Source organism: Myodes glareolus, chromosome 24 (genome assembly GCF_982192425.1).
Source record: "Myodes glareolus chromosome 24, mMyoGla1.1, whole genome shotgun sequence".
In the NCBI taxonomy this organism is placed as follows: Eukaryota; Metazoa; Chordata; class Mammalia; order Rodentia; family Cricetidae; genus Myodes; species Myodes glareolus.
The window spans coordinates 24,026,640-24,040,071 of NC_142049.1; the positions used below are offsets into that span (position 1 = coordinate 24,026,640).

Consider the following 13,432-nt stretch of genomic DNA (forward strand, 5'->3'; position numbering starts at 1 on the left):
ATAAAATGAGCCATAGCCCAGGCCGGAACTTCTTGTTCCTGATGGATGACAATATTTTGAAATAGTTCTAGAAGTATGAGGACTTCATACTCTTAGAATGGGCACTGTGTATGACACAATTTAAACAGCCAGGGCAGCTGATCTAAGGGAACAGCCAGAGAATGGAAGTCTAATTGACCTCTCTGTTTTCCATTTTTTTTTAAAAACCCAGATCTTATCAAGAGACGCAGACAGGGTGAAAAGACTCACAATGTCAATATGGAACACGATACAGTTCTTCAAAAGCTGCTTCCAGTGGGAGTCCACGCTGAGAAGTACAATAGCGTTTGTGGTAAGATTTTTTTCTTTGTAATGTTCACATTATTTGTTATTTATTTGTACCCATTCATTTCTCTAAACTTTATTATAACATAGGTGATTAGCCATTCGAAGATGTACCTGGGTAAAAGAAACCCATAAAAATTCTTTAAATTCTTCAAATACTGTTTCTATGTCATTTCTTTCTCAGCTCAAAAGAGCCAGTGTCCGAGTTTCTGTGATGTTATGGCAGCATATTTGTGTAGTCTCTGCATGGTCTATAAAAAGTGGCATCTGGCAAGTCATATGAGTAAAATATAACTAAATGGCTCTATTTTAGTTTTTTCAGAAAATCATTCACAAAATTCAATACTGAAAATATATATCCACATCAAGTTTTGAATACAATTGATCACTGTGAATTAAAATGGGACTCGATACCATAATTGAGAAATACTCATCTATATGAGATACACTACTTTTCTCAGAACACTGGCCCGTTCTCATGAGCATCATAGTATCACAGAGTCAGGGGGTTTGAGAGATTGTCACAGTCATGGAGTCTGTTACTAAGAGTCCATAGTCTTTGAAGAACATCCCCATTGGCACCACAGCCTCTCCTGACATCTCTTGGGGGGGCATTCTCTCTCATTTATAAAGAACTGGTTCTTAGTCAACTTGATAATATCAACTATGGAGAAGATACCTAGATGGCTAATGCCTTACATGTCTCTTATACCTGGTATGAATGCAGATTTCTGTATAGTTTCTACATAGTTAAGAGATTGCAATAGACTCTATCTATGTAATGGTCCAAGGAAAGTTGGGTTCTCCTGTTTTCTGTTGACATTACAACCTCCATGTTTTCATCAGTCCTGAAAGCTCAGCTTTAATTTATATGATGTATATATCACATAAAGATATTCATGAGAACAAACTGATATAGAAATAAAATATAAACGTAGCTGTTATATATGTGTATATTTAAATATGAACATAAGATATTAGTGCTTCATTGTGATCTCAAAGTTATTTCCACATTTTTTTATATAACCAATTATGTCAGCTCCCTAAGAGAAATTTTCTTTGCCAATGGGTAGCATTTTGATCAGTTTATTTTCATTTTTGTATCATTTCAGGTCATCTATGTCTCTGTTATTGGCCTGACATTTACTTAGCAGTCTCTGTTTCTTACACCTTCCTCAGCTGCTATCTTCATGAGTTGCTTTTGCAACTCCCCAGCTCCACTTCCTATCCAGATTCCCTTTCAAAACTTTCCATGGACTGTTGTGTACAATTATGGGCCTCAGAGGAAAGTGAACACAATTGGTGGCTGCTTCCAGCCAGCGCTCTGGCCAGCCGCATGAGAAGTAGAGGATTTCCCTTTCTTTTCAGTTGATTTCTGGCCCAGAGACTTTAGAAAAACAGATCTGTTGCCCTGGATTCGGTAAGGGGATGACAGAAATGATTAATGGGCTGCCGGCCTGATCTAAAGGGAGATGAAAACAAATGAATGGAAACAGGTTGTCCAGTAAAAAGTACTTCTGAACAGGAAGGGAGCCTTGCCAGGGACCTCTCATCCACTGCCTCTGCCTTGGGTGAGCCCTCTCGGCTAGCACCACCCAGGAGAAGATCCAGTACCCAGGTGTCAGAAACTGCAGTAATGGCCCCTTGTACTGAGGATCCCCAGCCCAGATAAACGGACTCCTGTGCTGTTTTGTCCTCTCTGGTTTTATTGAAGCCAAATGTACAAGGATACAGGGCCTATGAGACTGTGGCAGGACATACTGTTTGTGTGAGTGGCATATTTCCTTCCAAACATCACTGGAAAAAGATCAGATTTAGTCACATATCCTGTGGAGTCAACTCGCTGTGTCCCGGCACTCGAATTTCACAGATCCAACCGGTTACAACTAAAATAAGTTTTCAAAATTACATCGGAACTAAACAAATACAGACGTTTCTCTTGTCTTTACTCATACAGAATAGTTGCACAGCTACCAACCTTTCATTTGCATTGTGTTTTAGTTTATAAGCAATCTAGAAATATTTTATAAGATACGTGTATGTTACAGTCCAGATGATGACACTGAATATAAGATACTTGAGCTTCTGTGGGGTTGGGTGTCTGGGGGTGGGAATCTTAGAACTAGAACCCCAAGTATAATGAGGGATTACTGTATACATAAACTATATCACTTATCCTGAGTATAGTGCATTGAAGTCCATTCACATCCAAAAGCTAAACCATATGCAATGCATAGTGCCTAGCCCGTGATGGATCTCAGAGACACCCAGATACTAAGGGGCAGATAGTTCCTGCCCCATAGTTGATGAAATAGAATTTTATTAAACACTTTCTGTTACTATATACCACTATTATGATTATCCTTGTATAGTTTCTGCTCTTTAAAATACAGGAGTATATTGAAATATACTTAAAAGACAGAATGAAGGGCATGTGTGTGTGTGTGTGTGTGTGTGTGTGTGTGTGTGTGTGCATTTTACCCCCTCTTCTGTTGTTGTTTAAATTACATTGTGAGCAGTCAGGCTCTTCTGGGGAGGCGTGTTTTGTTCATAGAGTATTCTGTGGACTTGTCTGTTGCCCACAGAGTTCTGCTGGAGCTACACACAAAGGGACTCCGCTGGTATGTTGCTGTCCCCTTGAGTATATGGAATTCTGTCATAGATTGTCTATCAGCTCTCAGGAGGTTAGCGCCTCGGCTAAGCTGAGCCAGAAAGATGCAAGGTTGAGAGAAGGAAGTTCAACATTCTCTCTGTCTGGCTCTCCTTGCAAGGATGCCCTATGTATCACCACTGTTACCCATTAATAGTTCTCCCGGGGTCTAGTTAGGGCAGAATGCTGTTGCCTTTTATCACCCACCTGGTACTTCCTTCACGGTCCACCTGTTGTCTATCTCTTACAGAGGAGAGCAGCCTTGTGGGTATCTGAAGCAAAAGTTTAATCTGAGAATTTATTCAGGAACCAGATTGTATTTGAAGGTCCATATCCTCTCCTGGAAATAAGGATGCAAGGTAGTATTTGGCTCCTGAAGGGCTGAATAGAACGATTTTGATCAAACTATCTGTGATAGGACTTTCCCTGTCCCTATGGGAATAAGAATCAAGGCTAGCACACTACATACTCAGGGGAGAAAAGAAAATACTTTTTCTTTCAGTTCGCTCGAAAAATAGTCTACTAACTTCTCATTCTTTCCTGTTCTTCCAGATGAGACAAAACATACACATTGTGGGATTATATTTATCACGTGCTGGCTATTAACACTGAATCTTCAGTGAAGCAGGCCTTATATTCCCTGAGATCCCTATGATCCGTATGCATAGAGCATCCCTTGTCGGAAGCTTCAGTTTAAAATTCAATCTGAGTCCAGGGAGTGTAATCAGAAGTAGACAGACAGACGTGGAAGAAGTCACCGTGTTAGATCATCCAAGTATAAAGCCTGACCCGTGGTAGGGCTTACCCCTTGATCCTGTGGGTGGTTGCATCCCCAATGCTAGGGGAAGGATGTGACCTTGAATACTTCCTGATCCGTGCCATGTCAAAATGGCTGTGCAGTGTTGAATTTGTCATTGAAACAATTCAAATCAAATTCAGATCGATTTGAGAGGGGGGAACATGTGAAGGGTAGTTGGAAGGAGGGACATCAGAGGTATTTAAGAGAAGAAAGAGAAGGGGGAATCACTATATTTTAATCTAAAATATACTTGATATAAATATTTAATTAAAATACAGTCTAAAGAATTAACAAATACAAAGACATATCGTAAAAACACGACTGATAAATGCTAAGTTTTTATTTTATGGGAAATAGTCAAAACATACAAAATCATGTTTTTCACCTCAATGTGTTTATTTAGGCAGAATATTTCCAAGAAAATTCTTATTCTGTCTTTGAAGATTTTCTTCTCTTTATGAACGTTAGCTAAGTATTTTGGTGCATTGTTCTCTCAGAGCTTGAATTTAATTATAATTTGATTATACTTTAGCTTTATTCATGCTGAATTATATAATTTCCCTCTTCAAAAAGTTATGTTCTTGACTTTTCCAATTGAAAGCTGATGTAAGTGCCAAGTTATTGACAGAGAGCAAATGTACCTAGGAGTAAGGACTTCTGTCTACGTACTGTTCTATGAATTGATTTGTAAATATGGTATTTATCCATGTACACATGGTTATACCCACACAGACCTTGACCTCCGGGGGATACTAAGATAGGATGATAGCTTTCCTGACTGGATGTAGCCATCCTAAGCCATGCTCAAATGTGAATTCCGTGAGTTCCCACAGAAGCCTGCAGATGTAGATGAAAAGCTGGGCCCAGTTTTTCCCAGGTGAAAAGTGTGAGCCCACGCAGTAGAATGTTGATGCTCACGTGTTTTTAGGAGGTAAAGTGGAGACTGACTCTCAGATCATCTGACTTTAGCAGGGACCTGCTGTATTCCAGGGCTCCTCCTTGCCATTGACCGTCATGAGTCAGTAACACTATTGACTTCTGGTTTATATTCTGTCTCTCAGAGAAAGCGTACAGATTATCAGAGAAATGCCGTGACACTGTATGCTGGGGGGGAGACGCCTCTTCCTAGGCACCGAGCGAAAGATTCCCCACCTGGGTGGAATGAGTTCTCCATTGGTCCTTTTGTTCTGAGTGATGGGGCTAAAATTAAATAGGATAGGTATGCTTGTGATACTCTGGGAAACAGTTTCAGCCTCAGGAATTATGTGACCTGCATCCACTTTGGAATCCATATACGTAGTCCCAGAAGCACTCGTTTTTATTAATCTCTAGTTGGAATGTTTGCTTCCCCTACTGTGGAGGGATAATCTCGGATGACTCCAAAGTGTTTGCAGAGAAAGCATAAACAGAGGCTGAGTAAAACTAATGGGTCACGACTGGAGCTTCTCCTTTTCGAGTTTTCTTTAAGATTTCAAGTTGTTAAAGAGATGGAACAGGCAGTTATTGTAGACAGTAACAAAGGCCTTCACGCTATCTTACAGAACCAGTAAATAAGCAGGCATTTCTGGCTTAATCCCCATCATGGCTTTATGATAGCATAGCATTTCATAGTGGATAAACTCACAAAAAATACTTTTGCCTTATGATATTATATAGTATACTGTAGAATCAATTATAAATATGTGATTTTGTTTTTTTTCCTGTATAGATTTATGTATTATCTCAGGACTCTGTTAAAGGATGTGAGGTTATATTATTGCATAAATACATTTCCCGTGTGATAAGATAGCATTTGTTAAGAGATCCCTTATCCCAGAGTTCCTTTAAATAGCAAATCTCCCATGATGCCTTCAAAGCAGCTTTGCCTTCATGGAATTGTGTCGTTCCACCAATCTTTCAGACAGACACCTACTACCCTGAGACAGGCTCATGTGCAGGGCATTGATGGATTCCTTATTTTATTAAATTTTTCCTTAGACGTTTGTTGTTAAGAAGTAATCTAAATCTGCCATATATCAATGGCCATCTTCATAAAGCAATGACTTTAACATCTGTGACTTTTTCCCTAAGCTTTTTGAGTGTAAGAAAAATGAAGAATTTTTCTTGAGTTGATATGCCTTGTAATATGATATATAATTTAAGGTATCAATCAGCCCCTCAAACAAGCTTCGACATCTAACTCTCCATTTCTTAGTCATCGACAGTATTTAACATTTACAGACTCCTTTCCAGTTTGAAATCCTAACGTATTAGGAAATAGAAAATATTTTTACTTTGAACTTAAACACAACAGTAATAATGGACCCAGTCTTTCCAACATACAACAGGGTATGAGAGAGAGAGAGAGAGAGAGAGAGAGAGAGAGAGAGAGAGAGAGAGAGAAAGAGAGAGAGAGAGAGTTTTCTCTGCCAGCGTAGTTTGGCAAAGCCTTGAGGTGGTTATAAGTTATTTTATGCACTGCTCCAGTAAAACATCCTGACGGAAAAGGAGTGGAAATTTCCATTGGCTCTAATTTGGAGGACACTACTGTCCATGATACTAGGGAAGCCATGATGCTGTGAGCTAAAAGAGGCAGCTGGCCACATGACTGCTACCCCTGACTCTCGGGAACCAGGAATGGATGGATGCTGGCACTCAGCTCACTTCTCTTCTGTTCAAACAAGGACTACTTCCTGCCCGCCAGCAGTCAAATAGTGCCACCAATAGTCAAGGTGACTCTTCTCAACTCAGTGAACTCATTCTGCAACTTTGCCTCAGAGAAATACCCAGAAATGTGTCTCCATGGTCATTCTAGGGCCTATTCACTACTATTATCTGTCACAGCAACCATGACACCTTTGTGACATTTAACTTTATCTTCTTTTGTTATGGATGGCAAATACAGTTCTAATTTTGCTTCTGAGCTTCTTAAATGGTGCCATGCAAGTGGTTTTTGGACGATTTGGATATTGGTTCATGATATCGAAAATACTTAGCTTTCTATTTTTCTCAGCTCAATCACTAGCTTATTCATAACCAACTGTAGCTATATTTTATTGCTCTTATGGTGGCTGTCTCCATATCTACTGGCGGCCCCCACTGTTCATGTCATGTGGTCAGTGCCTGTGCAGTTGGAGTTTAAAGATGAACAATATTTTTATAAGAGAAATGAAAATAAACACAAGGTTTGAACCATTTTATATGAAGCGGAGAATTTCTTAAGACATTTTAACAGTACATACATGCACACACACGCAATATGCATATAAAATTTACAGTTCTTGATATATCATTTATTTTAATACCGATACAATGATTGCTCACAATTTTAGTATGGAAGACACTACCCATGCTTCCAAAAACATTTTAAAGATTTTCTTCTCTGACACTTGTTAAAAGAAGAACAATTCATCATTGCACATCATGATTATAATTTTTACAACATAATTGTACCTTAAATTGACAACTTCTCAGGCATTAACTAATTATGCCATTTAATAAAATTATAGTAATTGCATTTATAAAATTATCTAAGGAAGATGTAAAGGGACACTATTAACTATTTTAGCATATTTTCATGTTTATGTTTTCAAACTTATAATTGAATTGTGCTGGCAGACAGAATCATGGGGCATACAGACTGAGTCACTTGGTAGTGTAGAGGATTCTGAGGTTAACCTATAAAGCACCAGGTCTTTATTATCCTAATTCTAGAGGAGTACACACTGCCATGCTCACACAGCCACGCTAGAGAGCAAAGGAATGATACACTCTGTCTCTGTGGTTTTTATACAAGCCTCGACATCAGAACTCTGCCATAACTGTTACCTGTTCCCATCGTCCTCTTGGGCTGAACTTTGGGCAACTGTTTTTCTCTTTGCACTTGAACACAGCATCAGATGTATGGACAAGGACAAGAACACACACACACACACACACACACACACACACACACACAAACACACACCATTCTCTGAGTTTTCTCCTAGAAGCCTTGCATCTTTCCGATTCCAATGAGCTCAATTTACTTCAGTCTTATTTCCAGGAGGACCCTATTGTGAGCTTGACTGTGGTTCTCATGTTAGAACCTTAAGTCTTAGACAAAGGTAGGATTCTAACAGCCGTGTGACTCTTTTGGGTCGCAAATGGTTGACTCTTTCTTTACTCTCATCCCCCTGTCTATTATACTTCCTTCCCGTTACTGCTGGTGGTACAGCGTGTTTATGATAGTTACATATGGAGAGACAAATATGAACTTCTCATACTACATAGCTGTTGGTCCATCAAATTTTCTCCTCTGTTTTTCTCTTCCTGTGTCTCATATTTCTCACCCCATGCACTCTTTCCTCTCTTACCTTTCTGATTCTTACTCCTCCTCATCCCTGTGTATCTTACCTTCTATTCCTAATGTCAAAGGGATAGAATACTCTTTGACATTAAGCAGCAGATAGAAGAAAGAGTTTGTATTAACGCATAGTTCAAGAGTACAGATCATCCTGATACAGGATTCAAGGCACCAGGAGCTTAAAGCAGTTGGTCACATCATATCCACAATCAAGAAAGAGTCAGCAGTGAATTCCTGTGCTCAGTTCACTTTCTCTTTTTTATATGGACCAGCATCCCACTAAGAGAATGGCACTACCCACAGTAGATGGTTCTTCTCATCTCAACTGATGCAATTAGCATAATATTCGTAAGGCATAATATTCTGAGATCCATAAGTAAGGAGATTATAGATTCAGGTTGACAGCCTGAAACATCACAATTTACCTCTTTGCTTATATACTTTCCCTTCCTGCCTCATCATTGAAAACAAAAGATAATGCCTTGAATATGAACATATTTGATGAAAAAAATCTCTCTGAAAACCAACTTTGATAATAAGCATGGATATTTTTTGTCATAAGCGGCAAGTACTGGTAGGATTTGTAAGTACTGATGGGTATTGATGTTGTTCTAGCAAAAGTCTTATTAAGAATGTTGCATTGTGAAGTGGATTTTGTGAGGTAAAGATGCCAAGATCCATGTTATATGCTGTAAGCAATGTTCAAGAGCCAACTAGTTCCCGGACCTCATTAATGTACCTATGCCCTCCAAATCCCAAGGCATGGACCATCACCCTCAAGGCTTTGATAGCTGTCTTCACCCTTGCCTCCCTCAAGTTCTTCACATCAAAATCAGGACACACACTTTGTGTTTGTGTGCGATATTGAGGAATTATACGGAGTGACTCTATGTATTATTATGGTATGGTATACCATGCTTCGAATGGCAAAGGTCTAGTCTTAGATTCTTACTGCTGATGATTGTGCGGGGTACACAGTAGGCATATAAACATTGCTTCCTGGAAGAATGCTGGTATCACTGGAAACCATCTGTTCCTTTTATTCCGGTCCCTCCTCTCATGCACTACCCAGTAGCTTCTCTTGTGCGGAAAATCCTAGACTCTCTGAAAACTCTGTTGTCATCTTGTCTCCTATGTGTTTTTCTCACCCTACCTGTCCAGGGGAGTGCTAATTAGCGGCAAAATGGCCAAAAGGCAGTCAGCAACAGGAGGGCTGGGTGAGATCTCCAACAGGAACCTATGGTCGTTGAATCTTGGAGCATTTATTTTATTTTATTATTATTTTTTTAAGAGCAGAGTGCTGTTTCTCCTCTCCATCTGTTTCTGTAACGTGACACCTGGATGTGCAAACATTTGGAGTGAGGCAAAAATGGAAAAGAATATCTCAAAATAGAGAGCGGGAAGGGCCCGTGCGGAATCAGTCACAGCCATTTCCCGGCGTCGGCTTTGACCTGTTGAAGAACCACGCTCCGCGCTTATATTTCTGGCTAATTTGATATTGCCTTTTTGTGGCCGTCTGAGCTTTGTTATTTGTTCCTAAGCTGTCATTTTTATTAGTCTCTCTGGCTGATCTTTTGGGGCTCCGCATCAGGTGGCGTGTGCTCTCATTGTCTGGCCGGGCTCTGCAAACGGAAGGCCTTTTTTTGCTGTGTGGTGTGGGCGTGCTTGCCTGGGTAGCCTGTAATTAGACCCACCACAGGTGACAGTTACACGAGAGCCCAGTAATCATTGGAGCTGCCTGATCTGATGTTTATGGAGAGCAACCTGCTTTGTGGTCTGGTTAGGGTTTACTGCCGGATTGAACTGCTGCCATTTGATTTATGCTTTTGAAAGGCATGTTTTGTTGCTTCTCCCGGGATCTTGAGGTTATGTCATTAGCTCTTTAAAATAACAGATATTTGTGTGACTATGTATGTGTGTTTGTATGTGTGTGTGTGCGTGCGCGAGTGTATTATTTGTTTTTATTCGTATGAGTTGTTCACTAGCCTAATAGCCCATATCTTTTGTGCCAAAAACCACATAAGGATATGAAAAAATCCACAATCATATTCAATGCAAAGCCCTTTTGAGCAGGACTTATGAACTATTTTAGTTTCCCCGGGATTTTCAAACCCCCACAATCCGTAATTTTTCCCCGTGTCCCTTTGGAATGAATTTTCTATTTCTACACAGTCTCTTTAAAGTTTCTGTCAATTGTCATGGAGGGTTCCATCTTGTCTCAGAAAAGAGGGGAAAAAGAAAAGGAAGACATGGTGTACACTTCTTGGCAAATCCAGTACTGAGTGAGACAGTCAGGGCTGCTGTTTGCATCTGGAGAAGATGGAGCCACAGGATGTTAAAGTTGGAGAAATGGTTGTGTTCCATCAGAGAATCAGAAACAAGACCTTCCTTAGACTTCCCAGAGACAGCGTAAGAGCCCACCTCCCAACCCCCACACCTCAGCCCTCCACCATTTTTACAAGGTGTGACTTTTATTGGCATTCACTTAGCTATTATGGTTTTGGTTTCTGAGTATGAACTGCATCTACACAGCAACCACGGGTTTTGTTGTTTCTTAGACATTTTCCCCTCAAGGCCTCCTATTGGGAACTGGTTTATAAGTGGGTGGAGTTGCTGCTCGGAAAGATAATGCTCCCAGGGACATAGATCTGAATCACAGCTCATGTGGATTTGGCTGACCCTTCTGTTGGGGTGAATGGATCACCACCATCAGGATGCAGTGAGGGCAGAGATGGTGATGACGTAGATGTTGACAATGACAATGGCTATATGACAGCCTGGGATCTCTGTGTTTGCAAAGTGCTGAGTTTTGACTTCTGCCAAAAAAAGAAAAAGAAAAAAAAAAAACCTGATCTTCACTCGTTGGTCTACAATCATCATTTCTGAAAAATATTTTAAAATATGCCTTCGATTTTCAAACCAGTAGAATACTGAGTATGTGTTTGCTAATAGTAATGTTGTCCCTGTTCTGGATGGATCTAGGTAGAGCACTCAGAAATATTTTGTAAATTATTCCCAAACATGAACTGTTTTCCTGAGAAAGATACAGTCCTTTTTCATAAGGAAATTCTATAGGCTGTCTGCCACACCCATTTTAGTTTGTGTGATAGGAACAAAAAGCACGTTTTGTTTAAATGTAGCTGCTGGAGCCCTCCTTAAATGGATGTATCTCTTCTGGTATACTTACTTTTGGCTTTTATTGTGGTTTTTAAATTTTCAAAAAATATAACTGCTACCAAAGAATACTATTTATTTATGGTCGTTTACCTCCCCCCCCACACACCTTCCCTTGCACACACACACACACACACACACACACACACACACACAAAGACAAGTTTGAGGAAACAAAAAAGAAGAAGAAAAAAAAAGAGGAAAGGACATAAAAAAGAATGAGCAAGTAGCTTGCTGCCTGTCTGCATTATTTAAAATCCTGCAGGTGGCGGCAGAAGCCAACAAATGAGGAAAATCCCAAGGTACTTTTCTGTTGACTACGTGGGGATTTTAATTCCAGCAATTTATTTTTAATTTGATACAATAATCTGTAAACAGAAATTATTACATCCATTTAAAAAATTTAATTTCCATGTTGTGTAATTTTCTGCTCCGTTTTTGCAATCATTTTCTCTCATGTTATGTGGCCTGTTTATGTCCATGCAGAAGGGATAGAATCTAGATTACTGTCAGAGTAGTCCAGATTTTCTGTGTCAATCAGATGCCTTGCCCACTTGTATTGAATTTTATTTTTATATAACATTTAGATAAAGTTACACATTTTGCTTGTTTAGAAAATCTGTGTGTGTGTGTGTGTGTGTGTGTGTGTGTGTGTATACAAAGACATATATTTAAGCTGTAATATTAAACTCAGTTGGTGTAAGGGGTCTTTTCTTACTTGCCTAATTAAGGTTAATTTCAATGTTCTCAGAATCACAGATTTCTTCAAAGATATTATCTACTGCGAAAATTACTGCACAAACAATTGTCATCAGTTAGAAAATGTATAGCACATATAAGAACATTTTGGTTTCTCTCATTGCTTCTTTTGGGGCATTAGGAACTGTAAAGGCAAAGTTAATGACTTAAAGAGTCAAGATTTCTTTCTCAGAAGCAGGTTAAGGTTCAAACGTTTTTAAATTGCAAATTTTGCAGAGGCATATATTCATCTGCAATGTTTTAGTTTTCAGCTTGAAGACTCTACTCCAGCGCGATTTGCTTAAGCAGAAAGCTAATTTCGGCTATCCTATTTTCTTGCAGCCTCATTTAAAAAAAATAAAACCAAACAAAAACCTTGCAGTGCGCATTTTCTGAAGGAACTGACATGATTCTAAGGAAATGTAATTAGTTTGGTTGAATGCTTTAGGCTTTAGGAGTTGAGTGTCGTCAGCGGACAACTGTAATGGTTCTGGGGAAAATATCTGGATTTCTGTCGTCTTCAAAACTGTATGCTAAGTCTTATGAAAAAGTTCAAAACACGATAAGGTCTGGTCTACTGGTCCCTTGGATCCAGATCATCTTGTAATAGAAAAGGGGGAGAAAAGAAAGGAGAGAGGTGGGGGGGGGGGGAGAAGAAACCAGATTTCTTATATTCTGTTTCAATTGCTCTTTCAATTACTCATGAGGGAGACTAGGGGAAGGCAAGTCCGACCCCCTGAAAACCTATTTTGCAGCCTCCATATGAAGAATATTCAGTTCTCTGCTCTGTTAGCAGCTGACCAGAATCTAATCCATTAAAAATATGTCGTGGTAAGCAATTCTCGAAAATGTTTATAATAAATGGTGAAAGCCAAGCTTCCTCTGTGAGATTAGCAGGCAGAGAGGACGCCTTCATCGGGAAATAGGTTACTGTTTGACCAGTTGTCTTGCCCAGAAGCCTGCAGGATAGGAGGAGATTTAAAAGTGCCAGGGTAAGGACTGTATTTGATCCCCGACCCCCGTCTTTTGCATATAACTGTGCTGTCTGTCACTCTTGCAGCTTTCCTTCCAAAGATCTATTATGAAGCTAATTTTAAGGGCAAAAGCATGATGTGTTTTATTGGGGGGGATAACCCCATCCCTGTCTTGTGACCATCAAATGACCTATGCATATTCATGTACCTCATTTACTTTTACAGAACCAGTCTTGTAGCTTGGAAAAAAAATGGGGAGGGCGTGGTATCTTGCTGAGGATTGTGGGGACAATCCAGCTCTCTGCTTGACTGAAGTCCAACCTCTGCAGTGGCTACGGTTGCCCAAGAATGCTGCTTTGGAGGTGGATGATACCTTTAGTATCAGGGGCCAGAGTGACTAACAGATCAAATACACTGGCTATAAAGCCTTAGGGAAGCATTATGCGTCT

At 39.7% G+C, this 13,432-nt stretch overlaps 1 protein-coding gene across 3 annotated transcripts in view; it reads left to right on the plus strand.

Moving 5' to 3' along the window:
• Positions 1-13,432, plus strand: part of Mctp2 (multiple C2 and transmembrane domain containing 2) — a 233,250-nt gene that overhangs the window by 159,241 nt on the left and 60,577 nt on the right. For all 3 annotated transcript variants that reach the window (XM_048434824.3, XM_085682633.2, XM_048434825.3), the window contains one exon: positions 212-331. In XM_048434824.3, coding sequence (XP_048290781.3) covers positions 212-331 — 120 coding nt within the window. The remainder of the gene's footprint in view (positions 1-211; positions 332-13,432) is intronic.